Source organism: Salvelinus alpinus, chromosome 12 (assembly GCF_045679555.1).
Source record: "Salvelinus alpinus chromosome 12, SLU_Salpinus.1, whole genome shotgun sequence".
Classification (NCBI taxonomy): Eukaryota; Metazoa; Chordata; class Actinopteri; order Salmoniformes; family Salmonidae; genus Salvelinus; species Salvelinus alpinus.
The window spans coordinates 2,201,099-2,226,934 of NC_092097.1; the positions used below are offsets into that span (position 1 = coordinate 2,201,099).

The following is a 25,836-nucleotide window of genomic DNA, read 5'->3' on the forward strand; positions in this document are numbered from 1 at the left end:
TGAGCTACCCCTCAGTCCTGAGTTACCCCTCAGTCCTGAGTTACCCCTCAGTCCTGAGCTGTCCGTCAGTCCGGAGCTGCCCGTCAGTCCGGAGCTGCCCCTCAGTCCGGAGCTGCCCCTCAGTCCGGAGCTGCCCTTCAGTCCGGAGCTGCATTTCAGTCCGGCGCTGCTTTTCAGTCCGGAGCTGCCCCTCAGTCCTGAGCTGCCCCTCAGTCCTGAGCTGCCCCTCAGTCCTGAGCTGCCCCTCAGTCCGGAGCTACAACTCAGTCCGGAGCTGCCCCTCCGTCCAGTGGCGCCTTCTACGATGGTCTTCAGTCCGGGACTCGCTGCAAGGGTCCCCGCTCCAGAGGCGCCACCAAAGCGGGTAATGACTATGGTGGAGTGGGGTCCACGTCCCGCACCCGAGCCGCCGCCGTAAGAAGGCCCACCCGGACCCTCCCCTTCTGTGTCAGGTTTTGCGGCCGGAGTCCGCACCTTTGGGGGGGGTACTGTCACGCCCTGACCTTAGTTATCTTTGTTTTCTTTATTATTTTGGTTAGGTCAGGGTGTGACATGGGGGATGTATGTGTTTTGTTTTGTCTAGGGGTTTTGTATGTTTATGGGGTGTTAACTTGTCTAGGTGTTTGTATGTCTATGGTTGCCTAGATTGGTTCTCAATTAGAGGCAGCTGTTTATTGTTGTCTCTGATTGGGAACCATATTTAGGCAGCCATATTCCGTTGGGTATTTCATGGGTTATTGTCTATGTGTAAGTTGCCTGTGTCTGCACTTATTGATTATATAGCGTTATGTTCGTTTGTTATTTTGATAGTGTGTTTAGTGTTATTCGTTTCGTTAAATAAATAAGAAGAATGTATTTATATCACGCTGCACCTTGGTCCTCCTCTCTTCCACATTACGACGATCGTGACAAAGTGTGACATTCTATTTTGATTTCACATAAAATTCACGTTAGTTGACAACTTAACCAAATGTAAATCAAAACTAGACGTTGGACTGACGTCTGTGCCCAGTGGGTAGCTATCTATTTGTATAGCTAGCTAGCTATCTAGCAAAGCCAATAGATATCTTATCTATGTCTATGGTTATAGCTAATTTGCACATAGACATGGTTATAGAAGTCTTGCTATGGGGGTTACAAGCATCTTTAGATGAGACAGAATAAAGGCTTTTGTGAAGAGTAGTTTTAACACTAGTAATATTTATAACTAACCAGTGACAGGGTTGTCCACCATTTACAGTTTTGTATAATTTTAAGAACACCTTGCAAAAACACCTATGCAAAACCCTAGCACCCCTCTCCATCTAACCTTTTCCATTCTAGGTATGTAAAACCTGACTCAAACTAAGAGACTCCTGCAGCACTAGACACAGAGGCCGGCTGGCTGGCTCTCTTTCTCTCTCTCACACACACATGCAACACTAGCAACTTACTCGCCCCAAGTGACGTTAGACAGAAAACTAGCTATTCAATATGTTCATAATACTAACAGCTTACCTTTGCTACACTCCCACCCATTGGTTATTGTCATATCTAACCTCAGCATAGGCCACTGGAGGTGCCATGGTGATGCCCCCCCACTTGCCCTTCAGCACGTGCATCATGGCCCTTAGCACAGCCTGTAAATTCTAATCTCCCCCCTCTCTTTCCTTCTCTATTATCTTCTGCTGTAGGAGCAGAGAAGATGAAGAGGCAGCATTTAATATGGTACTGTGACAGCTCATCTGCATCCCTGGTGATATGGATGACGACAGACAACGAAAGTGCTCAAAGAGACCCAAGTCAGCCGGCTCACACTCACACATGAGTTGTGCCACAAATGCACTCAACTGAAGGGTTCTACAAAGTCCCAAAGGATAAGACAGGGTAAGAGAGAGATGGCTTTTCTCTAGAACTTACTTTATTTATTTATGGTACTGACTGCCCAAACACACCTGCATCCACAGGTTTAACTGAATCCATCTTTGATTCCTGGAGGGCCGCGTGTCTAATGGTTTTGGTTATTTCCTTTCAATCTGTGTCCAATTAAGACGTAGACAACCAGGTGAGAGGAGTTCCTAACTAATCAATGACTACTTAAAGCATTGTCAAAATTGGGGGGCAGGAAAGAAACTTGCCAGTGAGCATGGGTAGTACAGTATCTAGCTACAGTAGAATACATGTGTGATTGACATTGGTTTTTGTCAACAAAGGGCACCCAAGAAGAAACATAATTACCTCAGTAAAGGTAAGGAAAATGTTTAGCCTGTAGTAGAGTTAATTTATAACAAAAACATATGTTTGATTAGCTAGTAGATTATTAATGGCTAGTGAGCAAGTTGAAGCTAGTGTTAGCTGGTTAGCTAACTGGATGTCTAAATTACTATAAGCTGAAAAATGCTAGGTAGCTAGCTAGCATAAATTGCTAGCTACCAGACAGTAACGTTTTACAAGTTGCAGTCGTGTAATTTGTCCCTCCTTTTAGTATATACGGGTTGTTATTCCATTTATAAAATGTATTTGATGATTTATGTGCCATAATTACAATGAGGACATGTTGTTCCTCGCCTCATTCGAGGGCGACTGCCAGTTGTTCTCCCCTGCTGCTAAGCCTTACGTTTCTCCAAGGTCGGGATATCAGAGATTATATGGTGGATGTCACTCTCCCCCGACAGGTGTGAACCCTCCTTTTTACCCAGGCAATTCTTAAAGGTTAATGTCATCAATCCAATGTATGAGAGTGCAATGATAAGAAGGGGCAGGGGATAAAGTGGCAGTATAACATTTGCCATAGTCTCTTCCATTCTCGTCCTTGGATGTATTAGAGGGAGAAAGGTGCCCCGTGCTTCATGGGAGCAGAAAGCACAGCGCCTGGCACTTGAGTTAATCCACTCTGAAAATGTCTTAGTCACATCTGCTTTGTTTCGAGAGTCCCGAGCCAAAAGTGAAATTGCATTGTGCTATTTAGCAGCCTCTCCATGTCACATCTCATTGTGTACATGCACTCCTTCCCTCTCCCCCTCTCCCCCTTTGCCTGTCTGAGCTAAATGCCTCGGCCTCAGGGGGTGGATATTTGAGTGGGCTGCGGAGGGGTGGAGGAGAGAGAGCGAGAGAGAGAGGCCTTAGTCTCCCATCGCTCTAGCTCATTCACTAAAGATAAAAGTGACGGCTCCCAGCTACTGTGGTGGTTATTTCTGTGGGGATCTGGGGAGTGCATGGGCCTGTGGGGTAGTAGGAGGTGGTAGTCAAAGAGAGTGTGCAGGTATTTGGGAGTTACCTGAATCCGAGAGTATAGTTCCATTAACCAGACCCCTTATTTTTTCTTGCCCTATAGTTTGGGAATGAACTCTGCTGTCTGACTCAACAGCAAGTTACTAAGCAGTCATGTAATGGAGGCTGTTCGAAACCCATTACTGTGACGGGGAAATGCGTCTGAGACCTGGAGACTTGAGTTAGAACCTTGAGCTAATGCCTAGGCTTTAGCTCAGCAGGCTAATAGCCTTGTAGCGCACAGTCCGTTGACATACTGAATGAATATGTTCAGATTCAACTTATCTGGGGAAAAAGGAATACATAAATACATATACGAAAGCCATGAGTGATAAATATGTCATCCCAATAGTCCTGTGTTATTTGACCCACCCTCAGCATGGTCAGTATGTACCTGCAGTGTGCCACGATGGGGCCGGCGTCGGGAGGGTTGAGGAACTTGACCTGGCGAACGAAGCCTAGGAGGCCGGTGGCGTAGCAGGGCACCCCGTGGTCAGGCCAGCTAGTGAAGTGGAATTGACGGATCTCCCGAATCTCGTGGTGGCCCTTCTGAAAGAAATCAAATAGAGACATACACAGTGGACTTCCTGTAAACATTGGTCCTATTTGGCTCAGTCGATTCCTATGAAAAATGTATGTATGCATGACCGTATGTCGCTTTGGATAGCGTCTGCTAAATGGCATATATTATTTTATAAACTGTGGGCTGACAACAAAATGGAGGCTAAAATGTAGGCATTAAATCAAATTCTATTCATCACATGCTTTGTAAACAACAGTTGTGGACTAAGAGTGAAATGTATCCCAACATCGCAGCGAGAAAGAAAATAGAGAAATAAAAGAAAAGTAAAACATGTAATAATAACATTTATAATAGATAATAAACGATAACGTGGCTATACACAAGGGGTACCAGTACCGAGTCGATGTGCAGGGGTACAAGGTAATTGCGGTAGATATGAACAGGATTTTTTGTATTTGTATTTTTTAATTAACCTTAATTTAACTAGGCAAGTCAGTTAAGAAAAATTATTATTTACAATGAAGGCCTACCCTGGCCAAATCCAGACAATGCTGAGCCAGTTGTGCGGCGCCCTATGGGACTCCCAATCATGGCCATTTTTTTTACATGAAAGCTTTATTCTAAAATGTTTGGAATAATTTTTTATTAACTCAATCTACACACAATACTCCATAATGACAAAGCGAAAACAGGTTTTTAGATTTTTTTTTGAACAGTACTCAAACTCTAAATTGAGTTGAGGTGCATCCGGTTTCAATTGATCATCCTTGAGATGTTTCTTCATCTTGATTGGAGTGCACCTGTGGTAAATTCAATTGATTGGACATCATTTGGAAAGGCACACACCTGTCTTTAGAAGGTCCCACAGTTGACAGTGCATGTCAGAACAAAAAACATGCCATGAGGTTGAAGGAATTGTCCGTAGAGCTCAGAGACAGGATTGTTATCGAGGCACAGATCTGGGTCAGAGTACCCAAAACATTTCTGCAGCATTTAAGGTCCCCAAGAACAGAGTGGCCTCCATCATTCTGAAATGGAAGAAGTTTAGAACCACCAACACTCTTCCTAGAGCTGGCCGCCCGGCCAAACTGAGCGATCGGGTGAGAAGAGCCTTGGTCAGGGAGGTGACCAAGAACCCGATGGTCACCCTGACAGAGCTACAGTTCCTCTTTGGAGATGGGAGAACCTTCCAGAATGACAACCATCTCTGCAGCACTCAACCAATCACGCCTTTATGGTGGAGGATCAGCTGGAGTGGTGTAAAGCTCGCCTCCATTGGACTCTGGAGCAGTAGAAACGCATTCTATAATGAATCACGTTTCACCATCTGTCAGTCCGATGGACAAATCTGGGTTTGGCGGTTGCCAGTAGAACGCTATCTGCCCGAATGCATAGTGCCAAGTATAACATTTGGTGGAGGAGGAATAATGGTCTGGGGATGTTTTTCATGGTTCGGACTAGGCCCCTTAGTTCTATTGAAGGGAAATCTTAACGCTACAGCATAAAAAAAAAAAAAACTGCCTACAGTTAATAATCTGTGATAAGGCAGACGGAAGCGCACCATGTACAGCACTACGCCCACAAAACAGACTGCGCCTGTACAGATTAATTTTGTATCGCTCAGAAAGATGGCAGGAATTTGAGCATTTGTGATATCAGACTTTTTTGTTATGATACTACATTGATGGAGGCCACTCTCGAATCTACATTCTAGACAATTCTGTGCTTCCAACTTTGTGGCAACAGTTTGGGGAAGGCCCTTTCCTGTTTCAGCATGACAATGCCCCTGTGCAGAGACTGCAAGCTGAGGGGTGATATTTTTGGGACTAGTCTGGCTTCAGAGAACATGTCTGCATTATGAGGGAAGTCTACATCCCCGTACAGTAAGACATCGAATCTATTTCTTTGAAATACACTACATGACCAAAAGTATGTGGACACCTGTTAATCAAACATCTCATTTCAAAATCATGTGCATTAATATGGAGTTCGTCCCCCTTTTGCTTCTATAAACAGCCTCCACTCTTCTGGTAAGCCTTTCCACTAGATATTGGAACATTGCTGTGGGGACTTGCTTCCATTCAGCAACAAGAGCATAACATGCTGACCAAACCGGACGCGTGCGCCATTGCGCATGCCCACGTCCGTGTGCACCTTTTTACCTGAAATGCACAAGGTCCACTACTCCGACAATTAATCCACAGATAAAACGGTAAACCAAATTTAGTTTCTCATCATCTCTCATCCTTCCTTCGGGCTTCTTTTTCTTCTTTGGACTTTATATGACGGTTGGCAACCAACTTTACGGTGCATTACTACAACTGACTGGAGTGAGGACCTCAGTTAATCTTTCAATCACCCACGTGGGTATATGCTCCTAAAAACCAATGAGGAGATGGGAGAGGCCGGACTTGCAGCGCGTTGAGCGTTACAAATAGAACCAATTTCAATTTAAGCGCCTGGCCACGCAGACACTCGTTGACGCGGGTGCAATGATCAAATAACATGTATGTGTAAATTTATTTCACATGCGACGCGAGCGGTGTGGTCAGCATGTAAGTCAGGTTGTGCACTGATGTTGGGCGATTAGGCATGGCTCGCAGTCAGTGTTCCAATTCATCCCAAAGGTGTTCGAATGGGGTTAAGGTCAGGGCTCTGTGCAGAAAGGTGAAGTTCTTCCACACCGATCTCGACAAACCATTTCTGTTTGGACCTCGCTTCGTGCATGGGAGCATTATCATGCTGAAACAGGAAAGGGCCTTCCACAAACTGTTGACACAAAGTTGAAGTCACAGAATCGTTTAGAATGCTGTAGCGTTAAGGTGAATTGGCTGACAAGGCTACTCTAGTTGTCATAGTAACGACGGGTATGTGTGCAGTGTTGTAGGCTGATTGGTGGTGGCGCTTGTGCTTCCTATAACTTAGAAGTGCTTTGAATGTTCAAAATCATAGGGTAAGAACACCTTCAAAGCCTCAAAGGATAACATGGTCCAGCTTTCCAAACGAGTCCTTTAAAAACGGGTCGTTTTTGGCTAGCCACAGCTGTCAATTAGCTAGCTAGATAGCTGTTTAGCTTTCTAGCACATTCACTCATTTGTTTGTAAACAATTAACAAGCCAGTTACCGAACACATGTTCTTGTCAAACTGTCAACAGAGTAGCTAGCAAGCAACAAGATATGCTGAATAAGAGTCTAAAACCACTTGAGGGCAAATTCATCGGATTTGACCATTCATACACAAGTCACATGGCCAGGAATCAGATTTGTAGGTGGTTTGAAATGTGGTTTGAAATAACTGATTCCATGTGATTTTTGGCTGTTCAGACTGCAGGAAAAAAACAGATTAGAATCAGATAGGCAAATAAATAGGATTCGAGTCACTTCAAACTTCCAATGTGAACAAGGCTTTAGCATAAAGTGAGATATCGAAAGTGAGATATCGAAACGCTATATTTGAAATAGAACCCACCAATAAGGATATCAGCCAAGGCAGCAGCACATAATGGGTGTGGATGTGCGGAAACTGGAAAGTGGCCATTTAGAGTATAGTATAACACTGGGCTACAGTAGTAATAATGATCACAGGTTTCACACCTCCACTCCCTTTTAACTGTACTGTATATAAGAATATGTATATATGAATAGTGTGTAAATAGTATTTTTGTTATCTCTTGGTGTCTTTCCTATATATAATATGTCATTTTTTATTTGAAATGTTATGTAATATCTTATGTTGTTCTAGTCTTTTACTATTCTGTACTTTGTCATGTATTTGTAGGTTTTATATGGACCCCAGGAAGAGTAGCTGCTGCATGTACAGTAGCTAATGGGGATCCTAATAAACTAAACAATTAAGTGCTTAATTGCCATCTGGGTTGGTTAACTGTTTAATCCCTGCACGCCAGCGTTGATATGCCGGCAAAGCCCACATAATACACTGCAGTTAAAATATCTCGCCTGTTTGGAGTATATGGACACTTGGGTCGACAGGTGCAGTATTGAAGGTGGTAACGGTGTAAATCGGAGGTAAACTATGTCTAAGTTTGCCAATCCAGTGGGCTCTGTTATATTTTATTTTCAACAGATTGAAGTCTGTGTGTGTGTACGGGCTTTAAAATCTATCTATCTGTGTGGTGCAGTAAAATAATCCCTTTGGATTCGTCATTAATAATGCTTTTCATAATTTCAGAGCTCATTATTTGACGCAATTAAAATGATTTAATACGTTATATTTGAAAGCATACGAAGCGTGAACCCATCACTGTGCACTGCTTTTTAAAGGCCCGGGAATTAAGGTTGTGGTGTGATAGTGGAGTTCTGTAATGACAAAGTCCTGTTTCCCTTTCAAATGGAGAGTGTGAGAAGGTTAAAAGGAACTTTTGCTTTCTTGCAAAACTGATGGATTAAGTGCATGCAAAATTCGTTGACTACAAGCTGTTGTGTTGTCTGCTTAAGCGGCTTTTAGAGAGCCACAAAATATGAATTTCAAGACTATCAAAGCTGGCTAGTTTTGTGACTGTTTCTCTGATGTTTCCCTTTCAAAGGGATCTAACAGAACAATGGCGTCGAAGTCTGAATCCTGCATCCCAATTATATTGTGCTTCTTTCAATGCAAATCCTTACTGATTACTAGTGTTCAATTATACTCTCATTTCCCAGATGAACAACATAGTTTCACCTTGCAGTCAACCACAAATGTAAATCCTCTTGGTTGGAATGAATGAAAACAAAACAAGAGAGCATGGCTATTGACTTAGTCGGTTTACCTTCTGGACTGTGAAGGTGCGAATGACGTACTCGGCCAGTGGCTCTGTCTCGATCAGTGTCACCTTGATATCTCCGTACACATCAGTCTCGTCAGGCCAGTACCTCACACACTTCACCTGGGAAGAGAAACATACATGATCAAATCCTTGTCTCTTAAAGAGGCTGTATGGGACTTTTGACCCTAGAGTGCAAAAGTCAGACAAAAGTGCTCCTGAAATGGACAGAAAAAATATTACACAGGACCAATCATTTCATTCTATTTCAGTGGTTGATAGTATATTCATAATATACAAAGAGGCCTAATTGAATGGCCAAAATTGAAAACCAAAAAAAAAGTCATTTGTTGTTGATTTATTGTGAACATGACATTTGTTGTGAACTATTTGTTGTTGTGAACAGCAATGGTATGAGGTGTAGGGAAGGGGAATATGAGCTATGATTGACACACCCTAACCTATTAAACAACTGGCTTTTCACCAAGTGTTTTTCGAGCAGTGGGGAAAGAAACGGCACAGAAATCCATTCAGTATGAGAACCGTTGATGGTTCTGCAATAACGTCGCACGTTCTTAGCCACTTGGCAGTGTCCCCAGAGTAGTACTCAAATCCGCTTTGATGAACTCACCCTGCCCACTTCCACCAGGTTCGTAACCATGACGATACTGCCAGAATTCTCTTGCCAGATCATCCTCCAGAAATCTCTCACCGTCTCCTGCATGGGGCCTGGAAGCAGTGGTGTAAAGTAATTAAGTAAAAATACTTTAAAGTACTACTTAAGTCGTTTTTGGGGTATCTGTACTTTACTATTTATATTTTTGACTACTTTTACTTTTACTTCACCCCTAATGAAAATAATGTACTTTTTACTCCATACATTTTCCCAGACACCAGAAAAGTACTCATTACATGTTGAATGCCTAGCAGGACAGGAAAAGGATCCAATTCATGCTCTTATCAAGAGAACACGTGGTCATCCCAACTTCCTCTGATCTGGCAGACTCACTAAACACAAATGCATCTTTGTAAATGAGTGTTGGAGTGTGCCCCTGGCTATCCGTAAATAAAATAATACAAAATAAAATGGTGCCGTCTGCTTTGCTTAATATATGGAATTTAAAATGATTTATACTTTTACTTGTATACTTAAGTATATTTACAACTAAATACTTTTAGACTTTTACTCAAGTAGTATTTTACTGGGTGTCTTTCACTTTTACTTGAGTAATTTCCTATTAAGGTATCTATACTTTTACTCAAGTATGACAATTGGGTACTTTTTCCACCACTGCCTGGAAGGAGAAAAGAAAGCAAGGATAATATCAAGACGTATTGGACAGAGATGATCGTAACAGGAACCAGGAAGTACACGTGTTCGAATTGTGTCATTATGGCTGCATTCAAAATGGTACCCTATGCCTGAGAATGGCACCTTCTATCCCCATAAAGTGCACTACCATTGACTAGAGCTTTCTATTGGCTTCCCAATGCAGTTATACTTTCTGAAGGATCTTGAGATGCATGGCATCACCGTCTCATCCTTCATTATCTGATCCCAGAAGGAGAGCAACTTATCCACTGCACAACCATGCCCACGATCCATTTAAGATAAGCCCCGATTTGTTATGGGACTAAAGGAATGGTGTCTTAAATGTGTTATTGGCTTTAACTGTGTGTTTTTTTTTTAGGGCGTCCAAGTAATTACCTCCCCTACGTCTGGGAACACTTTTCCAGCTGTCTACTGTCTTTACAGACCTCCCCTCCATCCAATGTAATTACCTTGTGTGGCGATGTAATGTCTTGGTCTATGATACCCCTGTGAGAAAAAGAAGAGAAAAAAGATAACCCTGAGGTGTACTGTAACAGCGCAAGGTCCTTTTTAAATCAGATCAAATCCGAGCCTCTTCATTTTCCCTATCCGCGAAAATAATAGGCAATTCTGTCATATTGTTCCATCGAGACAAATTGCCTTGTTCAAATGAATTTATCAATTTCATTTCATTAATACGACATTGTCATTTAACCATATCAAGTGCGAACGTGCGTGAAAAAAAAAAAACACTTTCAAATTCATTACTATTGCAACCACTGTTAGATAAATTAACAATCAACACAGTGGAGGCTCCTAGGGCTAGAGCCAGGTATACCAGTCAATTTTACCAGCGGATCCTGGCACAATCGACCCAGTCATTGTTTTATTAGAGGAAACGGGGCTTGATGACATGATTATAGAAACAGCTGTAATGCCGACTTATACTGATGCCGTTTCTCGAAGTGCAGGGAATTCACAGCCCCCTAAGCATAATAGAGACAATCATATGGACATTGTCATTATCGTCATACATGCTCAGAAGCTCTGTGTTTGCAGCAGATAATAATATGTCAACTAAGGCACTGCATCTCAGTGCTAGAGGCGTCACTACAGACCCTGGTTCAATTCCAGACTGCATCACAACCGGCTGTGATTGGGAGTCCCATAGGGCGGCGCACAATTGGCCCAGCGTAGTCCGGGTTAGGTTTTAGCCGTCATTGTCAATAAGAATTTGTTCTTAACTGAATTGCCTAGTTAAATAAAGGCTAAATAAAAAATAAAATAGAGGCACATAGCAGCATGATCTACTTCAGTACCCATTATGCTCTGTGCAATATTTGATTGTATCTTAGTAAAGATCTGGAGTGAAAATAAGACGTTATGATAAAAAGTAGCAGTCCATTCCCTCCGCGGCCTCATACTTACGTCGATGTAGTTGGCATTCATGTAGTCCGAGTGGGGGTCTCCATCTAGCAGTTGCAGTCTGACACGAGTGTGGTCATCTGTGGGGTCAAATATTCACAAAGAGCAAGCCTAAAGTTACATTTACCCATTTAAGGTTCACACAACAACACCTGAACACCATGTCTGAGGACTACGCCTGTGCTCCAAATGGCACCCTATACCTTACTTCCTTACATAGTGCACTATTGTTGACCAGAGCTCTATGGGCCCTGGTCAAAAGTAGTGCACTAAATAGTGAAAAGGGTGCCATTTAGTACACAGCTGCTACTACCACAGATGATATGCAAAACACACCCTAGGGAGAGAGACTGATTTGTAGTATATTAACGGCAAAATACCCATTTGTAGGCACCGTATAAGCATCAGTCACTCTGTGTAGTATATTAAACCCATGGTACCGATTACAGAGACATGTTTCTTCCTCTTTGTCAGCGAAAACGATTTCCATCTCGAAACTGCCAAAAGCGCCCCTAGGTCCTTACACAGAGAACATGACTAATCTCACTGCATGATTGAATTAGTTACTTCAACCGCAAAATCTACCTCTCTCTCCACAAACACATGTTTGACCCATATATAGACCCATATTACTGTAATTTTGACATGTAAAATCTTCAGTGTGACTCCACAGGGCTTCCTCTTGGCAATGAAGTGAGTGATGGTGATGGCAGTGGTGGTGGGGCCTGTTAGAGGAGGAGGAAAGGACCTGATGATGATGGGAGGATGGGTAACACACTGCTTTCGTCTCACTTTGATCAGTGTGAAATGCAAATGTTCTGGCACCACAGCATGTCTCATGACTGATTTGATGCTCCTGGTTGAAAGGCCCAGCAGCCAGCCAGCAAGGACGAGGATAGATTCATATCTGCACTTATCATAGATATTGGCCTATAATCCGGGGTTATCTTCTTTCTGATCTCTCTTTACTGGGCAACGATGGTTAAAAACCAACATTCCGTTGGTCGGGCGAGCGACTCTCCTCTCCTCTTTCCCCTTTCTACCTCTCCTCTCACATAGCCCCCTTAAGCCAGGAGACCATCTGCATGCACCCTGCCCTCCTCCCTTCCACAGATGCAGAGAGACAGAGGTAACTTAACAAGACTGTGTCAGCTGTCACAACAAAAGCCCGCCTAAGGGGGGCCTCTCCTCAATCCGTGCCCAGAGTGGTGCGTATAATTGGGCAAGGACTGGAGGCTCCGGTGTGGATGCTGGCTGGGGATGGGACTGGCCAGGGTAACACTTTATTTGGATAGTCCATCTGTAGTAAGGTTGAATCCCGGAAACGGGTTACCGAGATTTACCGAGATTTACCCCCCAAACCCACTCACTTTTCCAGGGAAAAATAACTGTGAGAAACCGGTAAATTATGATACATTATTTATATCAACAGTATGACATGAAATGGAACTGTTAAATTATATGTGATAACGAAATCTGGCTTCTCTATGGCCTTCTCTCTGCTATCTGCATGATCAATCATCAACGCTCAGGGTAGGGAGCACAGTTCACAACACATCGCATAATAGTAACTTTTTTTCTTGTGACTGGTAGGCCTACATTTTCATCAGCATAATCTATTCTACAGGAATATAAGGACTGAAGGTCTAATTTACGCATCTCCATCTGGCTTTCACGGGTCACCTTATTTGTTAATTATTGAAGCAGCAGAGTTTTAAAGGAGCCTATCACTTGAATATCAATGCTTTAAATCAGTCCATACGTGAGCGTTCTCTCGCAATCTTTCTCTCTCCCTCAATTGCATTCAAATTGCATCCAAAATAGATAATCCTGTTAAAGATAGATTTTTAGATATGTTGGCAAATTTATTGAACATTAAAGACAGAAATATCTAAATGACATAAGTATGCACACCCCTGAGTCAATACATGTTAGAATTACCTTTAGCAGCGATTACAGCTGTGAGTCCTTCTGGGTAAGCCTCTAAGAGCTTTGCACACCTCGATTGTACATTATTTGTCCATTATTCTTTAAATAATTCTTCAAGCCGTGTCAAATTGGTTGTTGATCATTGCTAGACAACTATTTTCAAGTCTTGCTATAGATTTTCAAGCAGATTAAAGTCAAAATTGTAACTCGGCCTCTCAGGAACATTCAGTGTCTTCTAACTCCAGTGTAGATCTGTCCTTGTGTTTTAGGTTAATTCATCTCCCAGTGTCTGGTGGAAAGCAGACTAAACATGGTTTTCCTCTAGGATTTTGCTTGTGCTTAGCTCTAATCCGTTTATTTTTTATTTTGAAAAACACCTCAATCCTTAACGATTACACGCATACCCATAACATATTGCAGCCACCACTATGATTGAAATTATGGAGAGTGGTACTCAGTAATGTGATGTATTGGATTTGCCACAAACATAACACTTTGTATTCAGGACAAAAAGTGAATTGCTTTGCCACATTTTTTTGCAGTATTACTTTAGTGCCTTGTTGCAAACAGGATGCATGTTTTAGAATATGTTTTATTCTGTACAAGCTTACTTCTTTTCACTCAGTCAATTAAGTTAGTATTGTAGAGTAACTATAATGTACAGTAGTTGATGCATCCTCAGTTCGCTCCTAACACAGCCAATAACTCTAACTATTTTAACGTCGCCATTGGTCTCATGCTGAAATCCCTGAGCGGTTTCCTTCCTCTCCTGCAACTGAGTTAGGAAGGACGCCTGTATCTTTGTAGTGACTGGGTGTATTGATACACCATCCAAAGTGTAATTAAGAACTTCACCATGCTCAAAGGCATATTCAATGTCTGCTTTTCTTTTTTTACCAATCTACCAATAGGTGCCCTTCTTTGCGAGGCGTTGTAAAACCTCCCTGATCTTTTTAGTTGAATCTGTGTTTGAAATTCACTGCTCGACTGAGGGACCTTACAGCTAATTGTATATTTGGGGTTCAGATATGAGGTAGTCATTCAAAAATCATGTTGAACTGTATTATTGCACACAGAGTGTGTCGATCCAAGTAATTATGTTACTTAAGATATTTGTTACTGCTGAATTTATTTAGGCTTGCCATAACAAAGGGGTTGAATACTTATTGACTCAAAACTCATTTCATTTTCATTCTTTATTCATTTGTAAAAAATTATAATAATTCCACTTTCAAAATGATGGGGTATTGTGTGTAGGCAAGAGACAAAATATCTCAATTGAATCCATTAGAAATTCAGGCCATAACAATAAAATGTGGAAAAAGTCTAGGGGTGTGAATACTTTCTGAAGGCACTGTATATTTAGCTAATGAATGACGGGTTATGCATAAGCTTTTAACTTATAGCCTCTGTCTTTTGCGCAATATACACCTGCGCTCCGTTGGCCTCGCCTCAATAAAACGATCCTTAGCACTTGGAGTCCCAGCAAAAACTAGACTAGAATAGCTTGCTGGAATTATAATTTTTTGCATTTCTTATAACAATAGATTTTTCGAAGAGAGATGCAAGCTCTTGTTTTCTGAATGTTAAATACAGCAGCCCAATTGAACTCACTGGGAGTATCAATACAGAGAGAATGCGCGATGGCGGCAGGCTATGGCGGGTTTTTTAATCAGACTATCACCCATAACCACTCAATCTTCGTGAAGAGACTACTATATCATTCAAGCATGCCATTACAATGATGAAGATCAAGGACAACAACACTTATTTCATTTAACTGTAAAAAGCAAGGAAGGAATTAAGCAACAATAGAGAGAGAAAGAGATTGGCTAATGCGCATGTCGCACAACATTAGGGGGAAATTATGAAAGGTAGCCTATATATGCATCAGAATACTAAATATAAAACATTTAAATAGGCTCTGTTATATTTCAAAATTAAAATCACATTTACTAGCCTATAACTGTAACTTTGTAGGACACATTTCCTGGACTAGTATCCCATGTTCTCTCCCAGCTTCCTGGTTTGAATGAGGTGCGTAATTCCTGTCATTATAATACAGTATAATATAATAAAGTACAGTAATACAGTCTCACTCAAAAATATTAGCTTACTGGAGCTTTGAATTGATTTACCCAAGAGAGCATAACTACACCTATGGGTTTTTATATTTTTCTGTCATGTGTCATATGCGGTAGCATATACAGTATATTATATATGCTGTATTGGATAACGGCACAATCATTTGGGCTTTAATGTATGGCTCATCATGCTCAGGTGGCATCTGGTTTGAATTGTCATGCCGATAGAACACTCATATGCCTTTAGCACCATACGCCTCAAGCACACTCCCAATAAAGCCCATTCCTCATACAGAGGGGTCCTGAACTCATTACTGATTCATGCTACCGACTCCTCGGCTGGACTATTGATTCAGTCGTTGATTCAGTCGTCTTTTTTACTGTTTCTTGTAAAAGTTTGGTGCAAGGGCTTTTTTACTTTGGACTTGAGCAGTTTGGTCTTGAGTAGAAGGCATTTCTGATTTTGTAAACTAAATTTGTATTGTCTTTGTTAAACTCTATTCAAATCCAGACATATTTTTCTGCTTTATACGCTTTAGAATGACACTTCCAGTTTTGGCGGGAAATACCGGGTTACCCTGGAGAAAAGTGATTTATTCTCAGGATGGAACATTTGCAAAACACCTGGAAAATATTCAACCCTAATCTGTTGATGATCTACAGACTATTTACAGACTATAAATAAAATGTAAACTAACTATCCCTAACCCTAACCCTAGTCCTAACTCTAACTCTAACCTTAACCCTTATTCTTAACCTAACCGTAACCGTAGCAAGCAGTTGCTTATCAACATATAGTTTGTTGATAGTTTGACCATCTGTAAGAGCATTTTACCTGTGGTAAAATATTCCTCATCTCCTCTATCAGGATTACTGAGCAGGATTACTGGGTCTTTCATTCTAGCCATGACACACCCGAGCCAGGATCCTGGATGACGGCTGGCAGGGGGTTGTGTGAAGGAGGCCGGACGTTCTTGGCGCCACAGAGTACCCCGCTCACACAAGGTTTCCCTGTACAAGCCTCCAGGCTATAACACTCATATGCCTTGAGCACCATACGCCTCAAGCACACTCCCAATAAAGCCCATTCCTCATACAGAGGGGTCCTGAACTCATTACTGATTCATGCTACCGACTCCTCGGCTGGACTATTGATTCTCTGTTGCTGCTCTGTCGTCTTTTTTATTTACTGTTTCTTGTAAAAGTTTGTTGCAGGGGCTTGTTTACTTTGGACTTTTCAAGAACTGGAATTCTGGGGAGCAGCTTGGTCCATATGAACTCGAGTAGAAGGCACATCTGATTTTGTATACTACATTTCTATTGTCTGCTGTCTATAAAATTCTGTCTCTGAGACCTACAGAATATCATAATCACCATTTCACATTCTAAATCGGGCAAAAGTTAACATTGTGCAATTCTACACATTTTGCCATGGGACATAGAGAAAATGTTGCATTTTACTGGCATGGGCTAATTGAGACTTAACAAGAAAAAAACTGCTGATGCACAAACAAATTGATCCAAGGCCATGGGCCGCCAGCTGTCCATGCCTGGTCTAGGACTACAGTGAAAAGGTAGGCATGTTTAAAAACACAGCAGCGTCAAAATGAATTGCTGATTGAGGGGACCTGGCTTCTCTGTGTAACGCGTGATATGTCACAGCTCCATTAATCACTAAAGCCTATGTTGTCGCCAGAGAGTTTATACATTGCCACTAAACTGTCAATGTGGCTGAACGCATTACGGACTTTAATAGCCTGTTAAAGTCAGCCCTCCTGGAGGTTCCGCTGTCAAACAGGCAGAATGCTGTTTCCAAGCTGATTGTCCCGCAAAGCATGCTGGTAGTCGACTGATCCGATTTAATCCTGTTCAGCAGCTCAGAGATTAGACTCTGCCTCGAGGTGTACCTGAGAGATGCTGAGGGTTTCATCAACAACGCTAACTGTTTACTTTGACCCTGTTCAACGAGAAGCCCATGTTTGGCCAAGTGTCATCCAGATCAGGAGTGGTTAACAGTGGAGGAAGAATATATAGCAAGTAGAGGAGAAGGGAGGTGTTTGCCCAACAGGGAATATTGAAATGTACTGTTAAAATATACTGTAGGTTATATCAGACTATTTTGTAAACTAGACAGTCTAAGGATCAGTGGGTTCCTTTAAATAAATACAAACAACTCTAGTAGTTGTCAATCACACATTGTAGCTATTAGCACAAAACCACTACATCACCGGATTCCTGCCGTAAGCTCCGGACCTTTGCCTCGGATCATAGCAGCTTGCTAACTGCTACCGAGTGGCTATAGTGGCTAACGCCCTTGTCCAAAAGCTAGCACCAATTAGCCTCGAGCCAGGCGTATCTCCCGGCTAGCAAACAAAATTACTCCAGCTACAATACCGCTTTTGCCAATTGTCCTGAACCCTGTGTCGACATGGAGCCCCGCCGATCCATCACGACTGGTCTGCCGACGTAATTCCGTCCGATGTGCCCTCAACCGGCCTTTGTTGGACGTCAGTGAAGACGCTTCTGCTGGCCCCGGCCTGCTAACTTTAGGAACGCCGTGTCCCCCGCTCGCCTAGCGTCGTAACGACTACCTAACGGCTTCCCTGTTTCATCTTTTGCTGTTCACTGGACCCTATGATCACCTGGCTGGACTGTTCATTAATCACGGTACTCCATGTTTGTTTATCTGTCGGCCCCAGCCTCGAACTCAGGCCCTGTGTGTAGTTAACTGACCCTCTCTACCCATTCATTGCCATTTTACCTGTTGTTGTTGTCTTAGCTGATTAGCTGTTGTTGTCTTACCCGTTGTTGTCTTAGCTAGCTCTCCAAATCAACACCTGTGATTGCTTTATGACTCGCTTTATGTCTCTCTCTAATGCCAATATGCCTTGTATACTTTTGTTTAGGGTAGTTATCATTGTTTTATTTTACTGCGGAGCACCTAGCCCCACTCAACATGCCTCAGATATATTTTTTTGTCCCACCTCCCACACATGCGATAACCTCACCTAGCATAACTAGTGCCTCCAGAGATGCAACCTCTCTTATCGTCACTCAATGCCTGGGTTTACCTCCACTGTACCCGCACCCCACCATACCCCTGTCTGTACATATAGCCTTTAGCTGTACCCTCATCCTACTCTTCCTCTGTTCCTCGGGTGATGTAGAGGTTAACCCAGGCCCTGTGTGTCACCAGGCGCTCTCATTTGTTGACTTCTGTAACCGTAAAAGCCTTGGTTTCATGCATGTTAACATCAGAAGCCTCCTCCCTAAGTTTATTTTACTCACTGCTTTAGAACACACCACCAACCCTAATGTCCTTGCCTTGTCTGAATTGTGGCTTAGGAAGGCCACCAAAAATTCTGATATTTCCATCCCCAACTACAACATTTTCCATCAAGATAGAACTGCCAAAGGGGGAGGAGTTGCAATCTACTGCAGAGATAGCCTGCAATGTTCTGTCATACTTTCCAGGTCCATGCCCAAACAGTTCGAGCTTCTAATTTTAAAAATGAATCTCTCCAGAAATAAGTCTCTCACTGTTGCCGCCTGTTAAACACTCCCCTCAGCTCCCAGCTGTGCCCTGGACACCATATGTGAATTGATTGCCCCCTATCTATCTTCAGAGTTCGTTCTGTTAGGTGACCTAAACTGGGATATGCTTAACACCCCGGCCGTCCTACAATCTAAGCTAGATGTTCCCAATATCACACAAATTATCAAGGAACCCACCACGTACAACCCTAAATCTGTAAACATGGGCATCATCATAGATATTATCCTGACCAACTTGCCCTCCAAATACACCTCTGCTGTTTTCAATCAGGATCTCAGCGATCACTGCTTCATTGCCTGCAATGGTGGTCATACGACCACCCCTCATCACTGTCAAACACTCCCTAAAACACTTCTGCGAGCAGGCCTTTGCAATCGACCTGGCCCAGGTATCCTGGAAGGATATTGACCTCATCCCGTCAGTAGAGGACGCCTGGTTGTTCTTTAAAAGTAATTTCCTCACCATATTAAATAAGCATAAAAAAAAGTAGAACTAAGAACAGATATAGCCCTTGGTTCACTCCAGACCTGACTGCCCTTGACCAGCACAAAAACATCCTGTGGCGTACTGCACTAGCATCTAATAGTCCCCGCAATATGCAACTTTTCAGGGAAGTCAGGAACCAATACACACAGTCAGTTTGAAAAAGCTAGCCTTTGCTTTCCTAACAGAAATTTGCATCCTGTAGCTCTAACTCCCAAAAGTTCTGAGACACTGTAAAGTCCATGGAGAAAAAGAGCACCTCCTCCCAGCTGCCCACTGCACTGAGGCTAGGAAACACTGTCACCACCAATAAATCCACAATAATCGAGAATTTCAATAAGCATTTATCTACGGCTGGACATGCTTTCCTCCTGGCTACACCAACCCCGGCCAACAGCTCCGCACCCCCCGCAGCGACTTGCCCAAGCCTCCCCAGCTTCTCCTTCACCCAAATCCAGATAGCAGATGTTCTGAAAGAGCTGCAAAACGGGGACCCGTACAAATCAGCTGGGCTAGACAATCTGGACCCACTCTTTCTAAAATTATCTTCCGCCATTGTTGCATCCCCTATTACTAGTCTGTTCAACCTCTCTTTCGTATCGTCCGAGATTCCTAAAGATTGGAAAGCTGCCACGGTCATCCCCCTCTTCAAAGGGGGTGACACTCTAGACCCAAACTGTTACAGACCTATATCCATCTTGCCCTGCCTTTCTAAAGGTCTTCGAAGGCCAAGTTAACAAACAGATCACTGACCATTTCGAATCCCACCGTACCTTCTCAGCTGTGCAATCCGGTTTCCGAGCTGGTCACGGGTGCACCTCAGCCACGCTCAAGGTACTAAACGATATCATAACCGCAATCGATAAAAGACAGTACTGTGCAGCCGTCTTCATCGACCTGGACAAGGCTTTCGACTCTGTCAATCACCGTATTCTTATCGGCAGACTCAACAGCCTTGGTTTCTCAAATGACTACCTCGCCTGGTTCACCAACTATTTCTCAGATAGAGTTCAGTGTGTCAAATTGGAGGGCCTGTTGTCCGGACCTCTGGCAGTCGCTGTGTTGGTACCACAGGGTTCAATTCTCGGGCCAACTCTTTTCTCTGTATATACAGTGGGGAGAACAAGTATTTGATACACTGCCGATTTTGCAGGTTTTCCTACTTACAAAGCATGTAGAGGTCTGTAATTTTTATCATAGGTACACTTCAACTGTGAGAGACGGAATCTAAAACAAAAATCCAGAAAATTACATTGTATGATTTTTAAGTAATTAATTTGCATTTTATTGCAAGACATAAGTATTTGATCACCTTCCAACCAGTAAGAATTCCGGCTCTCACAGACCTGTTAGTTTTTCTTTAAGAAGCCCTCCTGTTCTCCACTCATTACCTGTATTAACTGCACCTGTTTGAACTCGTTACCTGTATAAAAGACACCTGTCCACACACTCAATCAAACAGACTCCAACCTCTCCACAATGGCCAAGACCAGAGAGCTGTGTAAGGACATCAGGGGTAAAATTGTAGACCTGCACAAGGCTGGGATGGGCTACAGGACAATAGGCAAGCAGCTTGGTGAGAAGGCAACAACTGTTGGCGCAATTATTAGAAAATGGAAGAAGTTCAAGATGACGGTCAATCATCCTCGGTCTGGGGCTCCATGCAAGATCTCACCTCGTGGGGCATCAATGATCATGAGGAAGGTGAGGGATCAGCCCAGAACTACACGGCAGGACCTGGTCAATGACCTGAAGAGAGCTGGGACCACAGTCTCAAAGAAAACCATTAGTAACACACTATGCCGTCATGGATTAAAATACTGCAGCGCACGCAAGGTCCCCCTGCTCAAGCCAGGGCATGTCCAGGGCCGTCTGAAGTTTGCCAATGACCATCTGGATGATCCAGAGGAAGAATGGGAGAAGGTCATGTGGTCTGATGAGACAAAAATTGAGCTTTTTGGTCTAAACTCTACTCAACGTGTTTGGAGGAAGAAGAAGGATGAGTACAACCCCAAGAACACCATCCCAACCGTGAAGCATGGAGGTGGAAACATCATTCTTTGGGGATGCTTTTCTGCAAAGGGGACAGGACGACTGCACCGTATTGAGGGGAGGATGGATGGGGCCATGTATCGCGAGATCTTGGCCAACAACCTCCTTCCCTCAGTAAGAGCATTGAAGATGGGTCGTGGCTGGGTCTTCCAGCATGACAACGACCCGAAACACACAGCCAGGGAAACTAAGGAGTGGCTCCGTAAGAAGCATCTCAAGGTCCTGGAGTGGCCTAGCCAGTCTCCAGACCTGAACCCAATAGAAAATCTTTGGAGGGCGCTGAAAGTCCGTATTGCCCAGCGACAGCCCCGAAACCTGAAGGATCTGGAGAAGGTCTGTATGGAGGAGTGGGCCAAAATCCCTGCTGCAGTGTGTGCAAACCTGGTCAAGAACTACAGGAAACGTAAGATCTCTGTAATTGCAAACTAAGGTTTCTGTACCAAATATTAAGTTCTGCTTTTCTGATGTATCAAATACTTATGTCATGCAATAAAATGCTAATTAATTACTTAAAAATCATACAATGTGATTTTCTGGATTTTTGTTTTAGATTCCGTCTCTCACAGTTGAAGTGTACCTATGATAAATATTACAGACCTCTACATGCTTTGTAAGTAGGAAAACCTGCAAAATCGGCAGTGTATCAAATACTTGTTCTCCCCACTGTATGTATCAATGATGTCGCTCTTGCTGCGGGTGATTCCTTGATCAATCTCTACGCAGACGACACCATTCTGTATACATCTGGCCATTCTTTGGACACTGTGTTAACAAACCTCCAAATGAGCTTCAATGCCATACAACACTCCTTCCGTGGCCTCCAACTGCTCTTAAATGCTAGTAAAACTAAATGCATGCTCTTCAACCGATTGCTGCCCGCACCTGCCCGCCCGACTAGCATCACCACTCTGGACGGTTCTGATTTAGAATATGTGGACAACTACAAATACCTAGGTGTCTGGCTAGACTGTAAACTCTCCTTCCAGACTCATATTAAACATCTCCAATCCAAAATTAAATCTAGAATCGGCATCCAATTTCGCAACAAAGCCTCCTTCACTCACGCTGCCAAACATACCCTAGTGAAATTGACTATCCTATCAATCCTCTATTTCGGCAATGTCATTTACAAAATAGCCTCCAACACTCTACTCAGCAAACTAGATGCAGTCGATCACAGTTCCATCCATTTTGTCACCAAAGCCCCATATACCACCCACCACTGCGACCTGTATGCTCTCGTCGGCTGGCCCTCTGGCTATTCGCCGCCAGACCCACTGGCTCCAGGTCATCTATAAATCTTTGCTAGGTAAAGCTCCGCCGTATCTCAGCTCACTGGTCACCATAACAACACCCACCCGTAGCACGCGCTCCAGAAGGTATACAGTTGAAGGCGGAAGTTTACATACACCTTAGCCAAATACATTTAAACTCAGTTTTCACAATTCCTGTCATTTAATCCTAGTAAAAATTCCCTGTCTTAGGTCAGTTAGGATCACCACTTCATTTTAAGAATATGAAATGTCAGAATAATAGTAGAGAGAATGATTTATTTCAGCTATTATTTCTTACATCACATTCCCAGTGGGTCAGAAGATTACATACACTCAATTAGTATTTGGTAGCATTGTTTTTAAATTGTTTAACTTGGGTCAAACTTTTCGGGTAGCCTTCCACAAGCTTCCCAAAATAAGTTGGGTGAATTTTGGCCCATTCCTCCTGACAGAACTGGTGTAACTGAGTCAGGTTTGTAGTCCTCCTTGCTCGCACCCGCTTTTCAGTTCTGCCCACACATTTTCTATGGGATTAAGGTCAGGGATTTGTGATGGCCACTCCAATACTTTGACTTTGTTGTCCTTAAGCCATTTTGCCACAACTTTGGAAGTATGCTTGGGGTCATTGTCCCTTTGGAAGACCCATTTGCGACCAAGCTTTAACTTCCTGACTGATGTCTTGAGATGTTGCTTCAATATATCCACATAATTTTCCTGCCTCATGATGCCATCTATTTTGTGAAGTGCACCAGTCCCTCATGCAGCAAAGCACCCCCACAACATGATGCTGCCACACCCATGCTTCACGGTTGGGAAGGTGTTCTTCGGCTTGCAAGCTTACCCCTTTTTCCTCCAAACCTAACAATGGTCATTATGGCCAAACACTTCTATTTTTGTCAGACCAGAGGACATTTCTCCAAAAAGTAAGATTTTTGTCACCATGTGCAGTTGCAAACCGTAGTCTGGCTTTTTTATGGCGGTTTTGGAGCAGTGGCATCTTCCTTGCTGAGCGGCCTTTCAGGTTATGTCGATATAGGACTCGTTTTACTGTGGATATAGATACTTTTGTACCTACTTCCTCCAGCATCTTCACAAGGTCCTTTGCTGTTGTTCTGGGATTGATTTGCACTTTTCGCACCAAAGTACGTTCATCTCTAGGAGACAGAACGCGTCTCCTTCCTGAGCGGTATGACGGCTGTGTGGTCCCATGGTGTTTATACTTGCGTACTATTGTTTGTACAGATGGATGTGGTACCTTCAGGCATTTGGAAATTGCTCCCAAGGATGAACCAGACTTGTGGATGTCTACAAGGTCTTTCTGAGGTCTTGGCTGATTTCTTTTGATTTTCCCATTATGTCAAGCAAAGAGGCACTGAGTTTGAAGATAGTCCTTGAAATACATCCACAGGTTCACCTCCAATTGACTCAAATTATGTCAATTAGCCTATCAGAAGCTTCTAAAGCCATGACACCATTTTCTGGTATTTTCCAAGCTGTTTAAAGGCACAGTCAACTTAGTGTATGTTAAACTTCTGACCCACTGGAATTGTGATACAGTGAATTATAAGTGAAATAATCTGTCTGTAAACAATTGTTGGAAAAATGACTTGTGTCATGCACAAAGTAGATGTCCTAACCGACTTGCCAAAATTATAATTTGTTAACAAGACATTTGTGGAGTGGTTGAAAAACGAGTTTTAATGACTCCAACCTAAGTGTATGTAAACTTCCGACTTCAACGATATCTCACTAGTCATCCCCAAAGCCAACACCTCCTTTGGCCGCCTTTCCTTTCAGTTCTCTGCTGCCAATGACTGGAACGAATTGCAAAAATTTCTGTACTTGGAGACTTATTTCCCCCTCACTAACTTTAAGCATCAGCTATCTGAGCAGCATACTGATCGCTGCAGCTGTACACAGCCGATCTGTAAATAGCCCATCCAACTACCTACCTCATCCCCATATTGTTTTTATTTACTTTTTTTTCTCTTTTGCACACCAGTATTTCTTCTTGCACATCATCATCTGCACATCTATTTTTCCAGTGTTTATTCGCTAAATTGTAATTACTTTGCTACTATACATTTGTTTATTCCATGTGTAACTCTGTGTTGTTGTTTTTTGTTGCACTGCTTTGCTTTATCTTGGCCAGGTCGCAGTTGTAAATGAGAACTTGTTCTCAACTGGCCTACCTGGTTAAATAAAGGTGAAATAGAAATACAATTAAAATAAACATAAATTACAAGCTATTAATCATAATATCTCGTAATTATAACCCAGTTACATCATACAGTTGTTAATACCAAGCGTTTAATAAAGTCACTCAATTGGGTCCTATTTAATGTATGCTATGGATATTTTATCAATGCTTCCTAAGAGTTGTATTATTATTATTTTTTTACATTGATGCCAGGTGCAAAAAAAACACCCAATAAACATTGGGGAAGTGAGTCAAGGGAATTCTAATCGTCAGTATTCGGTCAATACATCAGAGGATTTCTAAGGCAACGACTTCAAGGCAACCTCTGAAGATACCTCAATGTTACGTGCCGGGAATGAATGCCAGTTATATGAGTGACTTTCAAAGAGCCTACGCTTTGACAGACGTGCACACACACATGAAGCCCAACTTGAAGGGAATCGACTATCGGCGAGCCGTCAGAGTGTCGGATACATCTGTGTTCTATTTAATGGAAATTAACAACTGGGACAATTATTATTCAGGGAGCACTTCTTTGCAAGGTACCTTCTGACAGTGTTACACATGATCCAAAACACACTCTAGTGAGTGACAGTTTGTGTAATAAAATGCTCTACAATCATATACCTCAGTTGAGGTTGTGTTGTCGACCCAGTCATTGGGCAATAGTGCGGTATTGGTTCCTGTCTGAAGCAGATTGCATCAGGTAAAGCCCTCTCGATTGCTTTTCCTGGAGAGAGAGGATATAATTGTAATGACAATGAATATCAAATTATCTTGATTCATTGCCCTTTTACTTGTTGACAGCTAAACACCTTTGCTCCGTCTCTGGTTTCTTGTACAACATATACAGTGTGTCAAAATCCTTGCTATGTATTTGAGAAATCAATAATGATTAAGCCTGAGTTACAGGCCCACCGTAAATGATGAAAACGGTCTGTCTGACCTTGTGAGCTGCGGTCCACTTTGAAAACCTACTGTCAATAACA

General features: G+C 42.7%; 1 protein-coding gene across 8 annotated transcripts in view; it reads right to left on the minus strand.

Annotated features, from left to right (window-relative positions):
• LOC139535357 (receptor-type tyrosine-protein phosphatase T) overlaps positions 1-25,836 on the minus strand; it is a 504,254-nt gene that overhangs the window by 33,210 nt on the left and 445,208 nt on the right. For all 8 annotated transcript variants that reach the window (XM_071334697.1, XM_071334695.1, XM_071334698.1 and 5 more), the window contains 5 exons: positions 11,273-11,349; positions 10,315-10,351; positions 9,164-9,261; positions 8,539-8,655; positions 3,644-3,798 (listed from right to left, as the gene is read on the minus strand). In XM_071334697.1, coding sequence (XP_071190798.1) covers positions 3,644-3,798; positions 8,539-8,655; positions 9,164-9,261; positions 10,315-10,351; positions 11,273-11,349 — 484 coding nt within the window. The remainder of the gene's footprint in view (positions 1-3,643; positions 3,799-8,538; positions 8,656-9,163; positions 9,262-10,314; positions 10,352-11,272; positions 11,350-25,836) is intronic.